Source organism: Siphateles boraxobius, unplaced genomic scaffold (assembly GCF_051911475.1).
Source record: "Siphateles boraxobius isolate OS27281-9 unplaced genomic scaffold, OSU_SipBor_1 29, whole genome shotgun sequence".
Taxonomy (NCBI): domain Eukaryota; kingdom Metazoa; phylum Chordata; class Actinopteri; order Cypriniformes; family Leuciscidae; genus Siphateles; species Siphateles boraxobius.
In genome coordinates, this window is record NW_027508908.1 from 9,803,410 (window position 1) to 9,829,192 (window position 25,783).

The 25,783-nt window shown below is 39.7% G+C and overlaps 1 protein-coding gene and 1 long non-coding RNA gene across 3 annotated transcripts; both read right to left on the reverse strand.

Annotated features, from left to right (window-relative positions):
- Positions 1-1,941: 1,941 nt before the first annotated feature.
- Positions 1,942-5,286, reverse strand: LOC143754010 (uncharacterized). Of its 2 annotated transcripts, none has more exons than XM_077246945.1 (12): positions 5,229-5,286; positions 5,037-5,130; positions 4,861-4,908; positions 4,506-4,559; positions 3,722-3,775; positions 3,436-3,504; positions 3,208-3,237; positions 2,926-2,964; positions 2,722-2,772; positions 2,497-2,580; positions 2,211-2,234; positions 1,942-2,074 (listed from the first exon to the last, which is right to left on the reverse strand). In XM_077246945.1, exons 2-11 carry the CDS (start codon positions 5,088-5,090, stop codon positions 2,217-2,219), a joined length of 501 nt encoding a protein of 166 aa, XP_077103060.1. In that variant the 5' UTR covers positions 5,091-5,130; positions 5,229-5,286; the 3' UTR covers positions 1,942-2,074; positions 2,211-2,216. The 2 variants fall into 2 exon arrangements, with proteins under 2 accessions (XP_077103060.1, XP_077103058.1); XM_077246943.1 differs by lacking the exon at positions 5,229-5,286 and adding an exon at positions 5,198-5,228.
- Positions 5,287-6,326: 1,040 nt separating this feature from the next.
- Positions 6,327-6,671, reverse strand: LOC143754012 (uncharacterized). The gene is made up of 3 exons (XR_013207859.1): positions 6,634-6,671; positions 6,480-6,548; positions 6,327-6,379 (listed from the first exon to the last, which is right to left on the reverse strand). It is a non-coding gene; the product is annotated as an uncharacterized LOC143754012 (long non-coding RNA).
- Positions 6,672-25,783: the final 19,112 nt, after the last annotated feature.

The following is a 25,783-nucleotide window of genomic DNA, read 5'->3' on the forward strand; positions in this document are numbered from 1 at the left end:
TATATATATATATATATATACAGTGTGTGTGTGTGTGTGTGTGTGTGTGTGTGTGTGTGTGTGTGTGTGTGTGTGTGTGTGTGTGTGTGTGTGTGTGTGTGTGTGTGTGTGTGTGTGTGTGTGTGTACTGTATATATATATAATTTTTTTAATTTTTTTTATTTACAAAATTGACCTTAGTTTTACATTTTTTCAACCTGTTATTAATTCACAAACTTTAAGGTAATTATTTTTTAATTAATAAAAAAGTAGCTATTATCGCAAAATAAAACCACTCCACTGGAAAAAAAAATATGATAACCTAACCAAAAATATTATTTAACATGATGAATCAGCTTAAATACATTAATTTATACCATCATAACATTTCTTATATATTAGCTTTTGCATATATATATATATATATATATATATATATATATATATATATATATATATATATATATATATATATATATATATATATATATATATATGTGTATATATGTACCGGTATGTATGTATGTAATGTAAAAGAAAGCTAATATATAAGAAATGTAAATGCAAAAGCTAAAATATAAGAAATTGCAACAGTTCTTATATATTAGCTTTTGCATTTACATTTCTTATATATTAGCTTTTGAATTATATATATATATATATATATATATATTCAGATAAACAGATATGGCTTCAATGTTACTTATAGACTTGCAGAGCTGAGAATAAGCAAACATCGTACGCAACAATTTGGCTGTTGCTTCACATTTGAAAAAAGTCTTTGGGTTGTGCTGGAGGAGACTTTACAGAGTGCTTGCCTCTTGCCTTGTCAATACTAGATCTTGACCAAATAATGATGCACCTCCTGATGGAAAGTCTCCTCCAGCACATCCAAAAAACTTTCTATGAATTTAAGGTCGGGACTCAGAGGTGCCGATTCATGTGTGAAAATGATTATTCAAGGTCCCTCCCAACCCTTCTTTCACAATTTGAGCCTGATGAATCTTGACCTTGTCTTCCTGGAATATGGCCATGATGTGTTTTCCCACATGGTTAAAAATGAACATCTGCACACTCCATCAGTTAGGGTTAGAAGAACTGTTGCCAAACATAAAACATGCTATTATAATTACTGCTATAATGATCCAATCATTGACTCTTAAGCATTTGCTTATTTAAATTAAATGATTTAAAAAACGTTTTTTTTCTTTTTTGATAGGGCAGTGTATAATATATATAATTAGAACTGAATTAGAATCGCAGAGCTAATTAAACCCCGTTATGATGAGCAGATAAACTCAATCTCAAAATATTATTAAATGTTGATGCCCAATGTGCCAACATATCTCAGAGCAAATATAAAAGAATGGATTGATTAATTGCTAATTACATGTGTTCATTTCTGCATGTAGGAGACTATTAGAATTCCTTATGGCCAGACAATCCATGTTGAAAAATGTATTCTCGAATTTCTCAGAATTTTGTTTGAATGAGCATTATAAATAATTCTCTAATTTGATATTTTACACATCCTCAAAGTTCCTTGAGGTTGAACGTGGCCTAACAAACTCTTTGGACTCCTACGTTTTTTTAACATGCAATACGTTTATTATACTGCATAATGTTCAAGGTGTCGGTGCAAAATATTTCACTTTAACCTTTAACATGTTTTGTATTATTTTAATGAATTACTAGTATGCATTACAAATGTCATGTTATTTTGTAACAACTACCACAAAGATAGATAATCAAAAAATTGTTGTTCTTTAATCAACTTTATTAATGAAACACTACTCACAAAAGTATACATGAGAAAATACTCAGAACTGACATTTGCTTAAAGGTATAATTTTCTCACATCAGAATAAGACCAAAACAGCACATTTCTATATGCATTCCATGCATTTACAGATCTTTAAAAAAAAATTGTTATATCTGTAGATCATCTTCATGTTCAAAAAATCAGCTCGTTTTAAATTATTATCCCAGGAAAAAAGTATTTACTAATTCTAAATAGCATTAGGCGGGGGGGGGGGGGGAAGTTTCACACTCTTGTTGTTTGACGTTTTTCACTCACTCAGCTTCAAAGATGAGCCTGTAGGCATAAGAAATGATATGATAAACAAGAATGAAAGAGTGATGTCAAGCAATGATGAAATATTATTAAAACTATTGCAATTCAAAATTAGGATGAATGAATCATATTCAGATACACATAAGCAGTATCTCACCGGTCTTCATGGCTTGTTAGACACCTGAAAGAAAGTATGGATAATTAACAAGCGTGTAGTGCACATAATCTGCTGTTTTCTGCAAAACTGCTGCTGACATATATACGAGATTCGCAAGTTCTCATTTTGGTTAAAAGCATACTGGCTAAATGCAGCACTGAAGGAGTAATTATGTTGTCAAATCAGAGCTTTACTGAGGGTTGTGATTTTTGCTTCTCAAAAATATGCATTTAAACACACACACACACACACACACACACACACACACACACACACACACACACACCTGTCCTGTCTGAGCCTGCTGCTCCGGCTGGGTTTGCTGCTGAGGATCTTGGGTTTGTGGAGGACCATCCTGGAATGATGGGTTCTGTGTAGAAGTGTAGAAATGCAATAAAAGCTCACTGTGTTTCAAGATTCAAGTGTTTCAGCAAATTCCAATAACAGTGCAAGTGATAATCGCATTGGGTAATTATGAAACCAAAGAGGTTCAAAGCATTTCTTTTCTCACCATGGGTGGCTGTTGAGGAACTGTCTGTGGCATGAAGTCAAAGGGGAAGATCTATATATTGACAAACATATATAAAAATAAATTACAATATTTATATATGTGTGTGTGTGTGTATATATATATATATATATATATATATATATATATATATATATATATATATATATATAATGTCAAAATGTTTAAGCAATTTAAAGAATTTACATTTGGAAGTTGAGGTATCAGGGGAACTTTTGGTTGGTCCTGAAATGTAAACAACAAGTCACCTTTATTTATACAAACCAGATTTTTTCAAATCAGCTTTTCAGAGATAAACAGGAAAACAATTCAACTAGTACTCCCAGAAATAAGTCAAATTTGAAAGGCTCAGCTATTTATTGGATGAGAAAACAACAGACATAATCCATTTCAACTTCAAAATGTCAAAATGCTTGCCGCTTCTTTGTAATTATTTGAGAAATTAACTAGTTTCAAAGTAAATCCTACCTGGCGCTGACTGAAGTCAAATGGGTAAAACTTCAATAAGGAGAAAGAAAAACAAAATCACCATTGAGTTCACTGCATCAGAGGGGATGAGCAAGGATGATGTTGAAGCATTAGAAGAAGCTATAAAAGTAACACTCTGCTGGATTGACTTTCTAGCCTACATCATATAAACATTTCTATCAAAGTCAGAAAAGGGGCTGAAATAAGCCTTCGGGTCTGTTCACTCACGATTTCCACGCTTTTTCTGCCGGGAGCCTTGGGGAGAGAGTACTTGATGAACGCTTGTGTAGGGAATGACTAGTAAAAGCAGAAAGAGAGAGACATGCCACAGCGTGAATGGTAGTAATTATGTTCTAGTCTTTTAGTAGGCCTATACACACGAGGTAGGATATTGATTCAACTGATTGAGCTGAAAGTTTACATCTCAAAAATGCACCTAACAAAGAAGCTGTGTAGCTGATATATGTTAGGAAAACAAGCTAACCTCGCAGATAGCAAACCTAAACATACTTACCGATGTGCCCGCTGCGCCCCCTGCTGGATTAGTAGGGAATCTCGGTGGGAAAATCTATTTAATTAAAAATAATAATAACACTTTTCAAATGTCATTCACGACATACAGCTTTTTTTCATGTTATCTAAAAGGTGCTTCATGTGGTACTATCTTAAAACAGAAATGTGAAAAAAAATATTTAATTTGACTGAATACATCTGTAAAACTACATTGCTTCAACTCATCAAAATAATTTAAGCAATTTTCACATTTTTATAAGTTATACAAGATTCAACTTATTATCGAATCAGTTTGCTGTAATTTACGTTTAAATGACTTAACCATACAAGTTGATTGTATTTAAAAATTTAAGGCAGCAACTTTTTTGTTTACAGTTAGTACACGAGGCTACTAACCTAATAAAATCATTTGTCAAGGGCTAGACCACATACACATTTGATTTTTTTTTTTCAGGTACTCTAAAATGTGCTAGGTCTTGGTCTGGACTTTAGATTTAACTTAAATTAAATTAAAAGTATTTGTGAAATTTCATAGTGTTTTCTCAATGAAAATTCTCAAATTAAATCCTACACTGTATTTTTTTCAGTGCATTAGGTTACTCTAACCTAATGAAACTCCTTCTTAAGGGTTAGATCAGGTACACTATCTTAATAAAAGTAATTTTTAGATCAGGGAGAAATAAATCCTTACACCAAATGCACATTTTTACAGGGTTTCTTGGTACAAATTTGAATTGTTATGTTTAAGGTGTTTACAAACAGAAGAAAAAAAAAATAGCTCATACGATTTCCATGCTGATTGGAGCGTTCAGACCAGGCTGTGGCTGTGATGGTATCCCCTAAGAAAATAAAAGGAGTTAAAATTTACTTTAGTGGATGCCCAAAAAAAACATGTTCCGTTATATATAGTATGTTCAAAACGTGTTCTGCAGCAACCTCAGGATAGTTAAACCTATATATCATATAAACACATGTCATGGAGAAGCATGTCATCATACACTGTAATATTACAGAGCTATTTTCATCATACAACTGGGTGCAATGTGTTGATTATGGTTAAAGCAAGAGATTCCAAAGACTTTTATGCCATTTTTGGATACGGAAAAGAAGTCAATAATGTGCATGTGTGGTTAGCCCCACCTGCCTTGGGCTGCCATAATGAGGGAGATAATTGAAAAACGGTGAAAGCTAGAGAGAGATATAAACACGCACACACAAAAAAAGGATCAGTTTCAGCATCTGGGTGACACAGACACATAAAACAAGCCTTAATAAGTACAAAGACATTCCTTTAAAAAGGTTTGATGTGTACTTACTGGTGCTGCGGATACTGCACCCGCCAGAAGAAGACACAGGATAGATGTCCACATGTTTAAGGAATCACCAGCCTTACACAAGCAAAAATGTGACCTAAGACAGACAACACCAATGAGTGCGTGCTATTTCTAAACAATAACATAAAAAGAGAAGCACTTACAGTGTACGAAAATGGTCACCAGCTTTCTCACCTTGGTTGCAGGTAGAGTTATAGCTCTGAGACATGAGTTTTCTTGCTTTTATTTGCTCTCTGGCTTAGCTCTTAACCAATCCCTCTCAGACTAGACTTTATCATGACCTCACATATAGAGAAAGATGGTTATTGAGAAAATGACCTGTAGTCAGACTTTGTCTGCCTTTCTGTCTGCTATTATTATAATGATAACAGTTGAGGAAACTGCTGATATCACCAGCCTATATTTTTGAAGCTACAAAATATCAAAAATAGGAACTGAGTTTGTTTTTTGTGTACAAACTAAGTGATGTTTAATTGCAGCAAGAGAACTGTCTGAACAACAATGTCAGGTTATGAAGAGCTTTCTTGGGATGATATTTATTTTCAGCCAAGCTAGGAATTGTTATGTATGAATAAACAATCTAAAAAAAACTTTTCACAATAAATGCTAATAATGACACACACGAGGAGACAAAGTATTGATTGTACGCTTTATTATAAATCAAGGTTTAAAAACATGTTTGCCAAAAAAAAAAAGCATATGATTGTATGGCTCTAAAGCATCAAGCCACGGAAAAAGCACCATTTGATGGGTCATCATTATTTCTAAAGTAGAAGAGCATTTATGCAGTCACTCTGCAAAACACAAGCAGCTTCTTTGTCGTTCAGGAATTGGTGGTCAGCTTATCCTTTCATCTGTGAGAAAAAGAAAAGACGGAGGCTTTAGAAATGTGTTGCATTGTACAGAAAGATTTCTATTTTGTATCTATAATAATGTTTAAAAAAAACTGCCAGATGGAGTTTTTCTCTATTTAAAATGTCAGTCACTACCAGTGTACAATGTTGCATATTCCAATGCAAAAACTGTTTAATTTGTGGCATTGCAGCATAATGATTATATATATATAGGTTATAATTATTACTTAACCAACCTGGTTTAGTCAACATGATCATCATCATCATCCTTTGGAACAGGAGCCTACAAAAGTACAACAAATTATATACAGGCTCATATATATGTGATATTATTAATATATATATATATATATATATATATATATATATATATATATATATATATATATATATATATATATATATTAGTTCGGACTATACTGGGGCAGCTGGGACAGCAGGGGCAGGTTGAGGAAAGTCAAAGGGGTACAGCTAGAACACAGAGGGGAAATTAATGAATTTCTACATGGTTGATGAGAAATGGAGGATTTCATGTAGCAGTAGGGGAATAAAAAAAGATAGAAACACATACAAATTCAATACTTTCTTTGCCTGCGGGCTGGGGAATCTCATGTTTAATGAAGCCACGGATAGGTTGACCCTGTGAAGAATAAGAAAAACCGATTGCATGCTCAACTAGCGGAAGATAATGAATACTCTGCAAAAAGAAATTAAACCCAACTTACAGAACCTCCAGCTGCAGCCTGTTGAGCTGGCAGAAGCTAAAAAAAATGAAAATACAATATAATATAATATAATATAATATAATATAATATAATATAATATAATATAATATAATATAATATAATATAATAATTAGATTTTTAATGTAACATTTTATATTTATATATGATATAATGTATATCTAAAATATTACTATAATATAAAATGTAATATGTATGAGTAATATAATGGTTATAGTAGGCTAATCTGTTTCCCTCCACTCCACACTTACAATCTTTATTTCAGAGGTCTAGCAGCAGCGGCGGCCGCAGGAAGAGCCTGTAGATCATCATACACACTTTTTATAAAATACATGATGTACTATCCTACTGTATATGACACTGTATATTCCCATATTCCTTGAGTCATTTTATTGAAATAGGGGTGAATCCAGATTGATTGGGACACTTTTGTCATTGAAATGACTGGGAAAAATTGTCCAAATCAACCTGAATTCACCCTTCTATGTATTAATTTCATGTTTGGACCAAACTAACATGACAGGTTTGTATTCTAGCTCATAATACATAAATTACTGTGGGTCAAAGAACAGGAGAGTTAAGACTAGGATTTTTTGATACTGCTCTAGATCTACTCCTTATATTCTCGTTGAAAACAAAAGGCCCATAACATCAGCATCTGATTGGCTTTGGTGACCAGCCAAGTACCTTTATAAAGGGAAAAATGTGCATTCAAATCAAATATATATCTTTGCTTATCTCAAAGCAACATTTTGGCTGAGATTATAATGATTTGGCATTATATATAGTACAAATAAATCAAACGCAATCAGAAAATACATTTATGGCACATGTGATGAAATCATAATAGCTCTCTGACAGCAATGTTCACACTTGTTCAAACTGTAAGAACCTTCTTCCTGACTGAGGACACTGCTAGAAAATAAAGTATTTATAAATAATATTATAAATAATAAGTACCAAAATAGACTGTACCTAAGCAATATTTTGAATAATTTTCTGTTGAATTTATATGGTTATTGCAATACATATATTGTGTGGATAGAACTATATACCTATTTATTGTTCTATTTACATTATATTACATTGGGAAACTGCAGTGAAAGTCAATAAATTGACTGTTGACTTTCATGGAAAGGTTAAAAAACAATTGGGTATGAAATTATTTGAAAAGATAAAAAATAGTCCACTAATGTTTTTATTATGTTATTTTTTTCCAGGTACTGTATAAAAGTAAAAAAAAAAAAAAAAATATATATATATATATATAATTTATTGCCATTAATCTTGTAATATTTTGTATTTTTTTGATACATTCTAATGTGCCTTCATGTACTGACCAGTTATCAGTAAACTGGTCCTTGGCTCAATAATCACTTACAATCAATGAATTACTTCAATCCCATTCTTTTTAAACAAGTTAACAGTACATTGTTTCCCTGATCCTTTCTGTATGTGTCCCTTACCAGTAGGCGATTCTGTTTTTCTGATGGCATTTTAAGAACTTTCAGAAATGCTCTGCACTTTAATTCTATAGTTTAAAACAATTTTTTATTCACTCATATTGTGATTCTCTGGGTTAAATGTGCACATTTTTCCAGTTCTATTAACACAGCTGACACTTGATGACAGATATACTGTATGCAACACAGAAGGAGCCTCAGGCTGTAATTAACTTTATATTTAATCATATGTCTAGTATATATGTTGGGGACCACACACAAAGTTCACAGTACAAAAGTCAGAAATAATTTTAAATGGTTTTGATTTTTAAATCTTTTAGTCCACAACAAAGTCAAAACTTTAGTTCATACTGGGAAGAATAAAAGATAGAGAAATAGTAAACAAAGTACAGTTTTAGAAAAATATTTTAAAAACTTCCATTATGCTGCCTTAACCCATATATAAACCATAAGCATGATACAAAATGCATATTTAAATAAATCTTGCAGTAAATATGTGCAAAGATTTGTCTTAGGGGTACAAATGAGGGTTGATCTTAACAGTATCGGAAAGCAGTGGTGGGGACGCTGGAACAAGAGCTTCTTCCTCAAGCAAGCCTTTGTGTTTAAACTCTGGTATATTATCAAGAATATTTCGCTGGAGGAAATCTTCCCGTCTGAGGAGTTTTGATTTATCGAGGAAACCTGATGCACTTGATGTGTCCAAACAAGGAGGGTTGACGTAATATATGGCCTCGTGTATCAGTAAAATGTGTGCACACAAATAAAATCTCTGTCAGAAATTTGTCAGTTCAGCATCCAACAATCCTAAGAGGAGTCATTGAGTTCATTCACTCTTGATTGAATCTCATTTGTCCCAGAATCTACTTCTAACTATTGTCTTTTTGCTCACTTGTCAATCTCCTAAGTCAAAACTTTAACAATTAGTTCTCAAATGCTCCTTTCCATAATCAGTTCTCCTATGAAGTGCTTGTTTTCCAGCACGCAACATCTCAACAATATCCTGCTAATGCAGTCCCAGCTTCACGACAATTAATGGCACAAAACAAACAACACAAGCCAAATGCTCACGAAATGCATCCAAACCAGCCTCAGCAACAACAGGTATCAAAACAAACATTCTGGACTCAAGCTAATCTAGTGTTTTCAATATTCTTATATCATGTGTTTTTCCACAGGTTCAACAATTTCTTTACATGGTTCCACAGATTCAACAACGAATGGTGAATGAATCGGCATGAGTTGTTATACAATTAAATGTTTGTTCTCTAAATATATGTTATTTGGGGGTAATTCCTTATGTGAATGCTTTTTAAAGGCTGGACCATATGGTGGATTGAGCTCTGAGGAACTTCAGGTAAAAAAGACTGTTAGTGAAGATGCTTCTTTATTTGATTTGATTTATTGATTTTTTTTTTCTATTCTAATTTTTGTTATAAAATATATTACAATCATTAAAAACTTGAGCAAGTATTTAGCCTGTTCCCATTTTTTTGTGACATAGATAATGTCACAAATTTGCTTATTTAATTGTGACCTAATTGTGCCAATTTTGATATTTTTCTTCTCTTAACCTCTATTCATATTTTCTAAATCCTACAACATTAAGCTTAGAAGTTTTAAAAAGATCAGACATCACTATATCTTTGAAAAGTTTTTTTATTTTTTATAAATAAATATTTTGCTTAAATCTCTGTCTAAATTTATGTCACACACAGAACATGGGACGCATGGGCCGTGTTGACATGCACATGCCTGCGTTTAGGGGCAATGTGTTTGCCTAACTTTAATTAAGTTTGGGTTTAGACCTCATATCAGAATAAACCTGCTGAACCCAGACAGTCTGTTAGCTCTTCCTATGGTGTATTTTTGATGACTACAAACAAAACCACACATATTTCTAATATTGTATGGAAACACTCTTACTTTTGGGTTCCTGGATTGTGGTCCAAGGATGGGATAATAGAAAAACTGAAAAATATAGGAGTGAGAAATGTATTTTACTAAATGTATTTTTATAATTTATAGAATTTAATAAATTCTAAAAGCCTTTTTAATATTTTAAATAGTATTATTTTAAATAATAATATTATTTATATCATGTTATTTAAAAAGCTGGTTACACTTTATTTCGATAGTCTGCTAACTACAAGCAATTACATGTCAACTAACTATCATTAGAGTTTTAGATGGCTGTTAGGTTTGGGTAAGGTTTGGGGTTAGGGTTAAGTTTAGTGTTAGACGAATAAGTAGAATGAGACATATACTTGCAAAGTTACTAATAGTCAGTAGATTGTATATTGAGGGAACATCAAGATAGTTGTCAGACTGGACTCATTACTCTAATGACTGGTAGATGACATGTAGTTGCAAAGTTTCTTGCAGTCGAATGTGTAAAGTGGACTATTGAAATAAAGTGTTACCAAATTAATTCATGGGCTGTCTTATTAAGATAAGAAATTTGTCAATTCATTATTCAAGAGAACCTATAAAAGTTTCTTACCTGTGGTTGCTGGGGATGAGGATAGGGAAAGGATTGAAAGAGTGATGGAAGTTGACCGAGACCTACATTGGGGTTGGGATTAGAGGCCCATGGATTGGTCAGAGCGGCCAGCTGTTGCTGAGGACTAGAGGGCACTCTGGGAGATTTAGGCTGAAACTGCTGTGGCACATGATGGGCTTGTAACAGTACCTCGGCCCCAGATGGTGAAGACTGTATCACTGGGGTTCCTTGTGCTGGCAAATCTCCCATTGGGACTTTTTGGGGAGCATTTTGGGAGATCTATGAAAAGGTTAATTGAATAAAATAAGTATAAAATAATCAAGTAAACAAGCAATAATACATTATGCCATTTCACCATTAACTGCACCTCAGATTATTAATGCATAAGTGAATTCACACAGAGTTAGATGGCATGTAGGTAAAAAGTTATTTATGGTGAAAAGAATGTCTTAAGGAGAACATAAAAAATGTATCTGGATGAAAAGAGATGACTGTAATGACTCACCGGAACTCCAAATGTTCCAGCTAGAAAACATGTGAGCAACGCTATAAAGCCTCATTTGTGTCATACCTAAGGATACACACACAGTAAATACATGTACACTATGCAACAATGTGAAATTAATAGCTAATATTGCATGACAGAAAAAATCCAAATACTCACTTCAAAATCCTTTGATCACAAAGAAAAAATGCAATTGGAGAAGGGTGTACTTAAACTGTGTCCATTCATCAAACAACCAATCAGCTCTGGAGATGGGCTCTGACCTCAGACAATATTGAACCTCAGACCATAATTTATTAGATAACACTTAGTGTCTGAATGAATCATCAAATCAAACCAAATGTTAGACGTATCCAGACGAGTTTGGGTGATTTGATATATTGGTTCAGTTTTATAGTAGTCAATGAATAAAAGATAAATATGATCATAAAAACTAGGTGTGTTTGTGGTAGTCTGTAAGTGAATGCCATAGATTTATTCTCACAGCAAGCACATTTTAGAGAAGAAACAAGATAGCGTGTCAGAATAATGAAGACATCTGGTTTATTTCAATAAATCAAGATGTTGTGTTCCCCCACACCAGAAACGTTTGTCTCATCTGAGGTCGCTTTTCACTGATTTCGTCTTCACAATGTTGATTAAAGCAAAACCACAGCTACCTTCTGAAAAGCCACTTTGGTTCAGTTAATGACAGTATAATTCTGTCATTCCCACAGTACGAACTATACTAATTTCACATTGTGGAGAGATAACTGTTATTATTAAGTTGGGTTCAGACCAAATTGTAATGCAGACACAGACAGCAGTTTTAACAATAAAACCAGGAATTCCCTAAACATGACTGGATATGCAAACGACAAGACTCCATCATTTTTAAAAAATTCAACTGTGCTCATTTTTGAGTACCATTTTGAAGCAAGACAGCGTGTAGACTGCATGCTATAGACTTGCCATGGTATCACAAGATGCATTTGAAGACATTTCCTCTTAAAATAGACTGTTTAATAAGTGTGTATTGACTTGCAGGAGTCATACTGTCCCACCCAAAACAATCTCAAAATCTCAAAATTACATATCCACATCTTTCTCTGTTGACACTTGCACCACACCTATACTGTAGTGCATAATGCCTCAGAGTTGCATGCATTGACCTTGAATTAAACAACACTTCCAATTTATAATCTGAAATGACAGAATGTTCATTCAGAAATTATTTTCACTTCACTATTTTGAGTGACTATATGCTTAATATTAGCATTTGGTCACAGACCTTGGGCAGCAAGTTGTTGGATATTTAAAATTTGATTGACTACAATGATCCGAAATATGACGTACAAGACCATATCATAAGTGTATTCTGTATAGTAGTACTTCACGAGTTTGTGTGCCCATTTAATATTGAAGTACATGGTTAACTTCACATATAACACAAATTCCTCTATAGCAGGGTTTGCCAACCAATGTTAAATGTATAATTAAATAAATGTGGGGAAATTTTTTTATTTTACAGTTGTATTATTTATAAATAACTACCAAATAACATGTCAAACAGCTTCACTATTTTTATTGAAAGCATTACTGAAATGTCAAGGGTACTTTACAAAACAACCCCTGCTCTACTTTCCACCATCTCCACGAATGGTGGTGGGGATGACTGGGGGACTGGGTGTGGGTGCTGGTGCAGGGGCGGGAGCCGGAGCCGGGGCCGGGGCCGGGGCAGGGGCAGGGGCAGGGGCAGGGGCTGGACGAGGCAGCAGCAGGGGCCACTGAAATGGCCACAGTGGGAACAGAGGTCCAGGTCGAACCGGCCTCACATGATAATAACGACCTCCAGGAAAATAGGGCCAATAGATCCTCTAGAGCAAAGACATTTTAAACAGTCACATAGAACATTCGCATATGAGGCATTTTGTTCAGCTTCAGGAGAAAATTACATATTTTTTATAACTGGGAGCATTGGTAGTTTACCTCATCACTGCCAGAGGAGCTCCAAGGCTTATAACGCTGGCAAAGCTGGGAGGAATTTTTATATGACATGAGTTCATGGTATTATAATAATTGTTATTTCATCATACATTATCTTGAATGTTGTTTGATTCAGGTCTACAGGCTTAAATGACATACTATTTACATACTAGTACAATAATATGTGATATAAAGAGAGTAAAAACATAATTCAAAAAACAATTTACTTACTGCTCCCGAGGAAATGAGCCACAGGACAGTCAATAATATGAGACTCTTCATTTTGGGATGGCACGCTTTTTTTAACCTTATTTAGAAAAGAAGATCCTAACAGATCTGAAATCGTAGTCATCTCAGTAATGATGGCAATTCAGTACAACTGATATTAAATAGAGAAAGCATTTGAACTAGGACAGATCAATGTAATAAATGTAAAGATACTAAATAAATAAACTAAATGTAAAGACTGCAACTAATTCTGAATGCAAGTACCATAGTTAGCCACATAGAGTCACTCATGAGGAAGAGAGAAGGTTCAGTCAGATATCAAATCTTTTTTTTTTACTCACAAAAACTTTGATGTTTAAAATGTATGATAAATTGAGATATTTCAATCTCCAAATTCCAACATCCTAAAAGAAGTATTTTAAACAACCCTTTTAAAACCACACTATTATGAAGTAGCCTATGTTCAGACAACAGTAAACCATATAATGAAAACGAGTATTTTTTCAATTTCATGTCAAGGTTGGGGCAAGTTGTCACGTGCCATAATATAAGAGTTGTCAAATGTGTTTTAAATGTCAAAAATGCGTACAACTTATTACAACATTTGCTAGTTATTTGTACTTTTTTTCCTTCAAAAAGTAATATAATTGTTTTCATTTTGCCAAAAACCCTATTTAATGGTGGGATCCATTGTTGTATTTGAAAATGTTTAATAGCTTATTGTTGTTTAATGTATAAAATATTTTGTACAGATTTAAAAAAATAAACCAACCTTAAAAACATTTACTGGTGTAAAAATTGTGACAACTTGACCCGGTCTTCCCTAGCTTCAATAAAGTTGATGAAGATAACATTTACTTAATTAAAGTAAAAAAATAAATTAAAAAAAGACAGAGAGTGTGTGTGTGTGTGAGAGAGAGAGAGAGAGAGAGAGAGAGAGAGAGAGAGAGAGAGAGAGAGAGAGAGAGAGAGAGAGAGAGAGAGAGAGAGAGAGAGAGAGTAGAGTATATTTAAATGTATCAATTGTACTTACTGTCATGCAATCTGTTGAGTCTTCTTGATGTCCTGAAAGAAATGTGAAAACACTGAGATATATCCCAGTCTAGCTAATGTACTCAGAGTTTTAGCACACATGCTGGGTTTGCACACATGCTATTTGTTTACTCATTGTGCACCGAAACCTTAACCTATAAGGATATTACAATATTTAGACATGTCATAATCCTTAAAATCCCACAAATTCCCAAAAGCTTACTGTCAATTTATGCAATTGTGACCTCTTAGGAACATCTTAAAAACTTACATTGGTTCAGAGGATTTGCTCATCTCTGATAATCTCTCTGTCCCTAAGACATTTTCCTTTAGCATAGAAAATATGTCACTGCAAAACAGTAAAGTATTTAAGTTTTATTTGTTGGTACTAAGTAGCCTAACAAAATCTCAATGACAGAGCGATGTAATATTGATTTAGATTGATTAGATGTGATGATGATAAATGTTGATTCTGTAATGTGTTGAACCCCAATACATGAGCTCCAATACACCCAGTACACTGCCTAACCCAGCCATTTACTGTAAAAACTGAACTAAATTTACCAAATAAATAAATAAATAAATGTCACATGTCAGTTTGAAGTCAAATGTAAAGATCAATTTGGTTTTAAAAGAGCTCATATATGCTATAATTAAAGTTGAACTGTTGGATTCACATATGTCCAACGAATTGCGGTTGGTTTAATAAATTATAAAATGCTATGAAAATTTAAATCATCATGTAAAATGTATCACAAACTATCAGTATGTTGTAAGTTTAATTGATTTTATCAATGTGTCTGTTCTTATTTCTCTTACTTTGGAGATTGGACATTTTTTTTCCCCTTCTTGCCTCAACTGAACTTAGACCATCTTTTTGATGATGGGCTCGATGAAAAAAGTATACAATACTTAAAATTCCATATTCAATTCAAGATTTATGAAAACCTTGACATATGTCATGAAGACATTTATAATTCAATAAAGAATCCCAGTCACATCAAGCCCTAAGGTGTGCCTTAAGCTTTTGTTTTGTTTATGTGTTGCATAAATTCAGTGTATGTTCACAATTATATACCATTGAAAAAAGACAACTATGTGAATCATTTCTCTATTTCCCAATTGTTGAGTAAGGTCCAACTTGCTAAATACTAAATACATTTTTCAAACATGTCACTATATGTTACTTCTGCTGATTGGCCAGTTGCATGTCATTAATGTATATATATATAGCATTTATCACTGCTGTTTTGATGTCACACCTGAAACAAAGAATTCTCTCATACGTCTGCCATAAAGGTAAGAAGCAATCTTCGAATCTAGGGCATTTACATTTATATTTGGACATTTAGGAGACATTCTTATCCACTGCGATTTACACATGATGAATCTTTCTCTATTAGATCCGAGTAACTCTTCTTGAGAATGAAATCTTTCCTCCTTGTTGCTTGTGTCTTTGGACTCTGCTGTGCCGTGCTAGTGAGTAACTTTCTCTTGTTGATCAAATGCATATGTGTTGATGTGCATTCAATTTATGTTTCAACCCCCACAAACCTTTTTTATTACTTATTCTATTACACTTTAAATGACCAATTCATTTATTTTCAGGCAGAGGATGAAGAACATAGAGAGAAGCGCTCATCAAGCCATTCCTCAGAGGTCAGTTTGAAATCAAAAACTCTTGCATAAAATAATTTTAATTATCTGATCATATTTATTCCATATTTTCTCGAGTGCAAAAATGATCCTGAGCCATGCAAAAATATTTTATGTAAAGAAATCATAGAAGTACCAACTGATTGTGTTAATATATGTATGTCTTTCTTCATTTAGAAAATCTGTTGTGTGTAGACTCTTCTTCAATGTAAATCTTTCTCTGTTCTTCTACTGATATTACTACAGAGACGACCTGGAGGCTTCTTTAACCCGTACCAATTTCAGCGTCCTTATCCCTACCCATACTTTCCCCCTAACCTGCCTCTGCCTCAGCCTCAGCGTCCAAACAACAATGCCCTCCTCAGCCTCTTGCCATTCATCTTAGCACAGCTGGCATCTGCTCCTGCTCCTGCTCCTGCTCCTGCACCTGCACCGGCCCCGGCCCCAGCCCCCGCACCAGCACCAGCCCCTGCACCGGCCCCAGCCCCAGCTCCTGGTGGGAGATAAGAAACCAGTTAAATCAAACTAAGAAATGTGTCTGATTGACTCTGAATGCACATTATAAAGCCTGCCTCTTGCTCTTGCTATGTTCAAAAAAATAAAAAAATTAACTTTGCATCATTGAATATTTGTGTTTGTGTCATGCTTTCTATTTTTGGAAAAGGTAAATGTATATGAAATTTAAGTTACTAGTTAAAGCTGAGCATGTGTCTGATTGACTCTGAATGCAGATTATAATACCTGCCTTTTTTTGCTCTTGATATCTTAAAAAAAGAAACTTTGTATCATATTTGTGTTTGTGTAATGCTTTCTCTCTTTTTTAAGGTAAATTATATAATGTATGTAGAAGTGTGCTTATGGCTGTTATCATACATGACGGCAACAAAAAGTATCAAAGATAATTTTTTTAAATTAGGTTACATAATTACAAATGGAGATGGAGACAAGTAACTAAGTCATTGAATCGTTCATTCAAGCGATTCATTTAAAAATGCTGATTCTCTTAAGTGACTGGCTACATTCAAAATCGAATACTCTCTGAGTAGGTACATCTTTTGAATAAGTAAATTGCTACCGTTAAAAAAGTATGCTCTATACCAGCAATTCCTAAACTGTGGTCCGTGAGGGTACGCAAAATAAAATATAAAATAATATTTTTTTACATTTTACCAGTAAATTCCCATAAAATATAAAAAGAATATTTAGGCCTATATTGATATAAAATTTAAATGAAATTGTCAAGTTATTGTGTGATTACTTAAATAGGCTAGTGGCGCTCAAGTTCAGTGCCATTAGAACCGAAATATGGATCGGTGAATAGCAACAGGTTCTCTAAAGAGAAAAGAGGCAGAGGTAACGAAATGTTTATAAATGGAATGAATAAGGCCTGTTATTATTTTAATTTCCAGTTAGTTTCTTGATCTCGTGTTTCTGAATTGTTTTGCGTATGTGCAGTTAGACAAACTCAAGCCTACTTTTTGAGGACTTGTAAAACTCTGAATATTAATAATCCCCTAAAATTGCCCGAGGTTTTGAAATGTTGACTATATCCAAGTGTTCTTATTACTGTATAGATTCCAATTGCTATGGAAATAAGCATGTTGTTCAAATGAACCTAATTATGCCCTTGGGCGCTTGAGTAAATAAATAAATGAAATATATGGCAGCCGTTGTGTGCAGTAAACTTTCTTTTAACAAGCCTGCTGTACTGATGTGATGACCAGTTATAGTTTTAGTGCTAGTTAGCCTATTTAGAGGTGTGGATTAATTCAGGCAGGACTGTATAGACATATTTTATTATGTGTATTATGAGGTGGTCCGCGAAAATTCTTGATTACAAATAATGGTCCACACACACAAAAAGTTTGAAAACCCCTGCTCTATACAGTATGAATGTTTGTATGAATGTAATATGGACATACCACATTAGTCATGTTGTCATTGTCATGTGACCTATCTGAGTCAGTGGCTGCGTTCCAAACCGCATACTCAATGAGTAGGTACTTAATTTCAATGAGTACTTACTTAACGAGCGCTAAAAGAGTAGGTACTTTATAGCCAAATCTCGTTGAGTATGAATGCGATCCGGACATCATCCGCCGTGTTGACGTTATCATGTGACCTACGACACGTTATCACAAGCTCAACAACTTAAAAGATGAACGACACGTTTAATTCATCTATCTGTAAATATCTTGATATTGATGAAACTTGCTCATTTTGTGGTATTGTTGAAGAAACAGCTGCCAATTTATTTTGTGAATACATTTAGGGTTGATTTAAGTTGTTATATTTTAAACCCTTCTAATGTGACCCACAGTTCCTTATAACGATTTTTTAAGAAACCCCAAAATCGTTATCTCTTGAATATGTTGTTAATTTCTTTATTTTATACCCAAAAAGTTTCTCCTTCAAGTTTTCCTCTTTTCTTGATGAATTTAGGCCTACCTCTCGTTTCATCCCTCAGACAATAACAAAAAAACTATTTTTTAATGTATTATGAAGAACTATTTATATTTAAAGATATTTAGCCTTGTTATTGTTCTTTTTTCCTGTGTATAAATATCATATTATGATGTACACAAACGTCCTGGTTGCGTATGCAACCCACCGTTCCCTGAAGGAGGGAACGGAGGACGTAGTCGACGCCGACTGAAATGGGATCACGCTAGGGAGCCTATCGTCTTCGAGTATTATTGAACGAGCCAATACACATTGGCGTGCGAGATTTGCATCTCACACTCCGCCCCGCAGCGCGGGTATAAATACGGAAGTGGATGCACGCACCATTTGCTTTTCGCTGAGGAGCCGAGCGTAACTCGGAGTCAGCGGTGGTCCAGCGGTAGTGGCAAGGGGACTACGTCCTCCGTTCCCTCCTTCAGGGAACGGTGGGTTGCATACGCAACCAGGACGTTCCCTTTCAGTCGATAACGTCGGACGTAGTCGACGCCGACTGAAATGGGATCAACCATTGAACACGCCACTAACGCTGCCACCTTCCAGTGCCTAGACAAAAGCCTTCTGATCCTCCCGACGTTCTAGCGGAAAAGGACAGGGCTTAGGCCAGGAAGTCGCTGCTGTTCCAAAAGACCCACTCAGTTAGACTTGGTAACACTGGGAAAGCGTGCCCAACATTGGAAGGAAGGGACGCTGCGGAAGCCCAACCAACCCGAAAGGGGGGGGGGGGGGGGGAATACACATATGAACTGGGCGGAGGGCCGGGCAGTATAACATATGGAATGTCACTGGGGTGGCTCCAGCCTAGAGAGGGGGGAGACACACCAATTTACAGTGACGGCAGGACTCTGCCAAGGGAAAGACACGGGCTCACTTTGGGGAGCCGTATCGTGGAAGAATACACATATGGGGTCGCCGTAGGGACCGCAACATATGGACCCAGCCTAACACGGGTTCCACACTGCATACGAGTGGTAGGCCTAACACCAGACGTTCCGCCACGTCCGACGTTGGGGGGGGGTACGGAGGAGCTCAACAGGTTCCGGACAAGGGAATTCAACCGGAGCGAAACGGCGCACGTATCCGGTCCGTAAGAGGGGAATGGCGCAGCAAGCCGACACTGAACCGGGGCTCACGGTGTTACTGGCTTCTATGAGAAGAGAGCACACGGGAAGCAACCGGTTCGACACGTAGGCTATAGAATCTAGCAAACGTATTAGGTGTCGCCCAGCCCGCAGCTCTACAGACATCTGTCAGCGAGGCACCCTGCGCCAACGCCCAAGAAGCGGCAACACTCCTTGTGGAGTGAGCTCGCAGTCCGGGGGGACAGGGTTCACCTTGGGACTCATACGCCAAGATGATGGCATCCACTATCCAGTGGGCCAACCTCTGCTTGGAGACAGCCTTTCCCTTCCGCTGATCTCCATAACAGACGAAGAGCTGCTCTGAGGTCCTAAAGCTTTGCGTTCTGTCCACGTACAAGCGCAGAGCGCGAACGGGGCAGAGAAAAGCCAGGGCTGGGTCTGCCTCCTCCGGGGGCAGCGCTTGCAGGTTCACCACCTGGTCCCGAAAGGGGGTGGTAGGAACCTTGGGCACATATCCAGGCCGGGGTCTCAGGATAACGTGAGAGTTAGCCGGCCCGAATTCCAGGCACGATTCGCTGACCGAAAATGCGTGCAGGTCCCCTACCCTCTTGATGGAGGCCAAAGCAAGTAGGAGAACTGTCTTTTGGGACAGAATTTTTAACTCTGCTACCTGCAAAGGCTCGAAGGGCGGTCTCTGCAGTGCGGTTAGCACCAGAGATAAGTCCCAAGAGGGTATAGAGGGGAGGGGAGGCGGATTCAACCTCCTCGCTCCCCTCAGGAACCTGACGATCAAGTCTTGCTTCCCCAGGGATTTCCCGTCTACTGCATCGTGATGTGCGGCAATAGCGGCGACATACACTTTGAGGGTGGAGGGGGACAGCCGACGCTCCAAAGCCTCTTGCAGGAAAGAAAGCACGGAAATGATCGAACACCTTCGGGGGTCTTCTCCTTGAGAAGCACACCACTCAACGAACAGTTTCCACTTCAGGGAGTAAGCAAGCCTCGTAGAGGGAGCTCTCGCTGACGTGATGGTATCTACGACTGCCTGTGGTAGACTACCTAGAACCTCCGCGTCCCGTCCAGGGACCACACATGGAGTCTCCAATAGTCTGGACGCGGGTGCCATATGGTGCCCCGTCCCTGAGAGAGTAGATCCTCTCTCAGAGGAATAGGCCAGGGAGGAGCTGTCGAGAGGAGAAAAAGTTCGGGGAACCAGGTTCGGTTGGGCCAATAAGGGGCAACTAGCAAAACCTGCTCCTCTTCCTCCCTGACTTTGCACAGTAGTTGTGCAATAAGGCTCACTGGGGGAAACGCATACTTGCGGAGGCCCCGGGGCCAGCTGTGAGCCAGTGCATCCGTCTCGAGGGAATAAAACAACTGGCAATGGGACGAGTCCGGAGAGGCAAACAGATCTATCTGTGCGGCCCCGAAGTGGTCCCATATCAGCTGGACCGCCTGGGGATGGAGCCGCCATTCTCCCGAGGCCACAATCTGTCGTGAGAGCTCGTCGGCGGCACGATTGAGCAGGCCAGGGATGTGAACGGCACGAAGCGACCTCAGATGCTTCTGACCCCATAGGAGGAGGTGGCGGGCGAGTTGTGACATGCGGCGGGAACGTAGACCACCTTGGCGGTTGATGTACGCAACGGTCGCAGTGTTGTCCGTCCGGACCAGTACGTGTTTGCCGAGCAGCGTCGTCCTGAGGCGTCTCAAAGCAAGGAGCACTGCTAACAACTCGAGGCAGTTGATGTGCCAATGCAGGCGGGACCCCGTCCAGGTGCCAGCTACTGCATGCCCGTTGTACGTGGCCCCCCAGCCGGTGTTGGAGGCGTCTGTGAAGACCACAGCATGCCTGGACACTTGTTCTAGGGATACACCGGCCCGGAGAAACGAAAGGTCCGACCACGGGCTGAAGGTTTGGAGGCAGGCCGGGGTGATTCTCACAGGGAGCGTGCCTCTCCGCCACGCCCACCTCGGGACTCGGTCGCGAAGCCAGTGCTGGAGTGGTCTCATATGAAGCAGGCCGAGCGGCGTAACTGCGGCAGCGGCTGCCATATGCCCCAGGAGCCTCTGAAAATGTTTCAGAAAAACCACTGTTCTGCTCTTGATAAAATTCAGGCAGTTCAGCACCGACCGGGCGCGATTCTCTGTGAGGCGCGCCGTGTGTTGGACCGAGTCCAGCTCCAAACCGAGAAAAGAGATCCTCTGCACAGGGGCGAGTTTGCTCTTCTCCCAGTTGACCTGAAGACCCAACTGGCTGATGTGCTGGAGCAGCAAATCCCTGTGTTCGCATAACAGCTCCCGAGACTGAGCTAGTATCAGCCAGTCGTCGAGATAGTTGAGAATGCGAATGCCCTGCTCTCTCATGGGAGCGAGGGCTGCCTCCGTAACTTTCGTAAAGACACGGGGTGACAGGGCCAGCCCGAAGGGTAAGACTTTGTACAGATACGCCTGACCCTCGAACGCGAAACGCAGGAATGGCCTGTGTCGCGGCAGGATGGAGACATGAAAGTACGCGTCCTTCAGGTCGATCGCTGCAAACCAATCCTGGGGACGGACACATTGGAAGATGCGTTTCTGCGTCAGCATTCTGAACGGGAGCTTGTGAAGGGCCCGATTCAGGACTCGCAGGTCCAGGATTGGTCGTAACCCACCCCCTTTCTTGGGTATAATGAAGTACGGGCTGTAAAAGCCGGCCTTCATATCGGCTACCGACACCGGCTCTATCGCGTCCTTCGCCAGCAGGACCGCGATCTCCGCGCGCATGACAGGAGCAGATTCGCTCGACACTGAAGTGTGGCGAATGCCACTGTACTTGGGCGGACTCCGGCGGAACTGAATCGTGTAGCCGAGCCTGATGGTACGGAGGAGCCAGCCGGACGGGTTGGAGAGCACTTTCCAGGCCTCGACGAACCGGACCAGGGGGACCAAAGGTAACACAGGCATACCCGGGGTGGGGCAGCGCGGTGGAGGACAGGGACCCGGCTCGGAAGGCCCGTGGGCGGCCCGAAGCGGGGTCTGAGTGAGCCGTGCTGCACTTACCTGTCTCCACGGGGCAACAGAGGATGGGAGAGAAGGCGGATGACCGGGTCCTCGACCGCCTCGTGTTGCGGGCTGGCGAACAAGAGGGGGCTGGGGGGAGCAAGGCTGTTCTACAGGTTCGCAAGCCGCCAGCCTCGCCCTCTTGGGACCCAGGGACAGAGAAATTCGCTCTTCTGATAATTTGGGTACCACTGGACTCCGGAGAACCAATGGTGGAACGGTAACCATCTGAAGAGTTAGTCCCCCCATCCCTGGGTGGCCTGTCTCAGGAACGTTTCTGACACTCGCCCCCTGGCTGGGCAGTGACTGAGACAGACTGGGCGGCCTGCCTGCTGCTGGTTCTACGCTGGGGCCTGGGTGAAGGCTGTTGCGGAGACCCCGCGGAACCGGAGGCAGCGGCAGGGGGGCGCCCTCGGCGACGAACGGGCGGAGGGACTATCCCCGGCGGCAGGGTGGAGGCAACAGCGGGCCCCCGGGATAGGGTGTGTCGGGGAGCCTCAGTCCAAACCTGGGTGGCAGAGAACTGTTGGGCGCAGCTCTCCGCCACGTCGCCGAACAACCCAACCTGGGAAATTGGGGAGTCCAGGAACCGAACCTTGTCCGCATCCGCCATCTCAACCAGGCTGAGCCAACGATGGCGTTCCTGGACCACCAAAGTGGACATCGCTAGACCGACCGCACACGCCGCGACACTCGTACCCCGGAGGGCGAGGTCAGTGGCGGTGCGGAGCTCACTCATGAGCGCCCGGTCCAAACTACCCTCGTGCATGTCCATGAGTGTCTTGGCCTGGTAGACCTGCAACAACGCCAAGGCATTCAAAGAGGAAGCGGCTTGCCCGCAAGCTCTGTAAGCTCTGACCGCCAATCCTGACGCGAACTCACAGGCCCGCGAGGGGAAACAAGGATCCCCCACCCAGGATGCAGCGGCCGTTGGACATAAATGAGTCGCAACAGACCGCTCCACTGGAGGGATAGCCTCATAACCCTTCACCGCTCCTCCGACAAGGGTAGTGAGGGAGGAAGAACTACTTAAGTCGTTTTCAGCAGTAAAAGGTGCCGTCCACGACCAAGTAAGCTCTTCATGCACTTCGGGAAAGAAGGGCACTGGGGCGGCGGGCTGAGAACCAGTAGGGCCGCCCCGAGATACCAATCATCCAACCGAGACTGAACAGGACACGGTGGAGGGTTCCACTCAAGCCCGACAGCCTCTGCGGCCCGTTTCAGCATAGCTGATAATTCTGGATCCGGCTCGGGCAACATTGAACTCCCGGAGGGAGACAACGCAGCCGAGTCGTCATCTCCAGACATCAGCTCACCCTCCGATGCTGCAATCGACATCCTGTCCCCCAGGGGAGCCCCGAGTGAAACCGCTGGCCCACCCATTACAGATGGACCAGCAGATAACACCGGAGGCTCCAATGGTAGCAGTGGAAGGGAGGGGTGAGGAGCCCACAGGGAATGGTTACCGGGCGGGACATCCAACACTACCCTCCGGTCACCCATCCCATGCAGCACCCGGGGGTGGGGCATGGCAATGGGGACTCGCTCTCCGCGGACGAAGGCGAGTCTCGCCCTCAACACTGCGACAGTCATGTTCCCACAGTGAAAACATGAGCTGTCCACAAAAGCTGTCTCAGCGTGCTGTAAGCCCAAACACGTGATACAACAATTGTGACCATCAGAGAGAGACAGGGAACGACCGCACCCAGAAACGCACGGGCGGAATGACATCTTGAAAAAGATGCAAACGCACCCGTGTTGCTCTTTTAGGAAGTGAAAAACTCTCACCAGTGCCGGAGCACACAGGGGAATGACCGCGGCAACACTGACACAGGAATGGTGCACCCTGTGCCAGTGAAGCACTCACTTTCTCGCCCTCAACCGACCGTCAGACAAACAAACACAAACAGAAATTTGGTTGCTGTGAAAACAGCAGTTGAGAGCTTAAAGCTCGCGATCACCGCTGCACTCGCGCTGTAACCACCGACACCAGGAGAGACTTCCCAAAGAAGCGCCGACACACTCGCTCGTTGTACAACAACATTCTTCAGATCCAGACATGAAGCTCGGCTCCGAAGCGAAAGGCAAATGGTGCGTGCATCCACTTCCGTATTTATACCCGCGCTGCGGGGCGGAGTGTGAGATGCAAATCTCGCACGCCAATGTGTATTGGCTCGTTCAATAATACTCGAAGACGATAGGCTCCCTAGCGTGATCCCATTTCAGTCGGCGTCGACTACGTCCGACGTTATCGACTGAAAGGGAACCAATGATCTTTATGTTTTCTGTTTTGTCATTATGATTGTTCATTGTTAGATACAACTAGTATCTTTCCATGATCTTTATAATAAGTTTATAAGTTTAAATTATATGAGCGACAGGTTCACTAACACTTCATAACATCGGTAACTCGACAGCACAACCTAGAACAGTTTTCCTCTGCGTTTACTGTCTGCAGTGCACAAAGAGTCGGGCCGCTGCTCGAAGATCTCCTTTGGAGAAACTGTTGACTTTATACTCGAAAAATGCAAGTATCGCTCATAAAAAATTAATATTACCTCAGAATGAATTGCATTGTAAACCCACCCCAAAACTTAAACAAAATAATATTAAATGCTGACCAATACTTAATTATATTACTTTTTTTATATACTAAAATTGATATAATTTAATAAAACAAGCAAAATGTAATTTGTTTTGTCATATGAGTTATGCATGAATACACGTGAACATCTCAATTGTCAGTCAAGCAATGAATTAATGCATACATTAGATAATTATATTTTATATTCTGACAACAATAAGAAACATGAATAAAAGAACAAATAAAAGTAACCATCACACAATAAACAAATGCATGCACATGAAACAAATCTTTATTCAAATTACAAGCATGTATTTGGGCGCTGAAGCCCACATCCTACTGCCATCTCAACACAGCGGTTCCCATTCTGCGGATTTATTCTGATGAATTCACCAGAGGTGACCGTGCCTTCGTGCCGGAGCTTGTTGCTGCGCTGCGCTTCACAATCTGAGGCGATAAGGGCAGATGGAGAGATCTTATGACTGTCTCATCCATGGCACCGTTTCCAGGATTCAGCTCTGGGCTCCTCATCCTCAGTGCTCACACCAGTCTGAATAAAAACATGTTTAGTTACTTTATAGATTTGTTTATTTACCTTATTTACAGCACATT

What these genes read in the sequence shown, in the direction of transcription:
- LOC143754010 (XM_077246945.1), bottom strand. Translation starts at nt 5,090, where the DNA reads ATGTGGACATCTATCCTGTGTCTTCTTCTGGCGGGTGCAGTATCCGCA. An exon ending in GGGGCGCAGCGGGCACATCG is followed by an intron (nt 3,505 to 3,721) that starts GTAAGTATGTTT and finishes TGCTTTTACTAG; the next exon opens with TCATTCCCTACACAAGCGTT. An exon ending in TTCCTCAACAGCCACCCATG is followed by an intron (nt 2,581 to 2,721) that starts GTGAGAAAAGAA and finishes ACTTCTACACAG; the next exon opens with AACCCATCATTCCAGGATGG.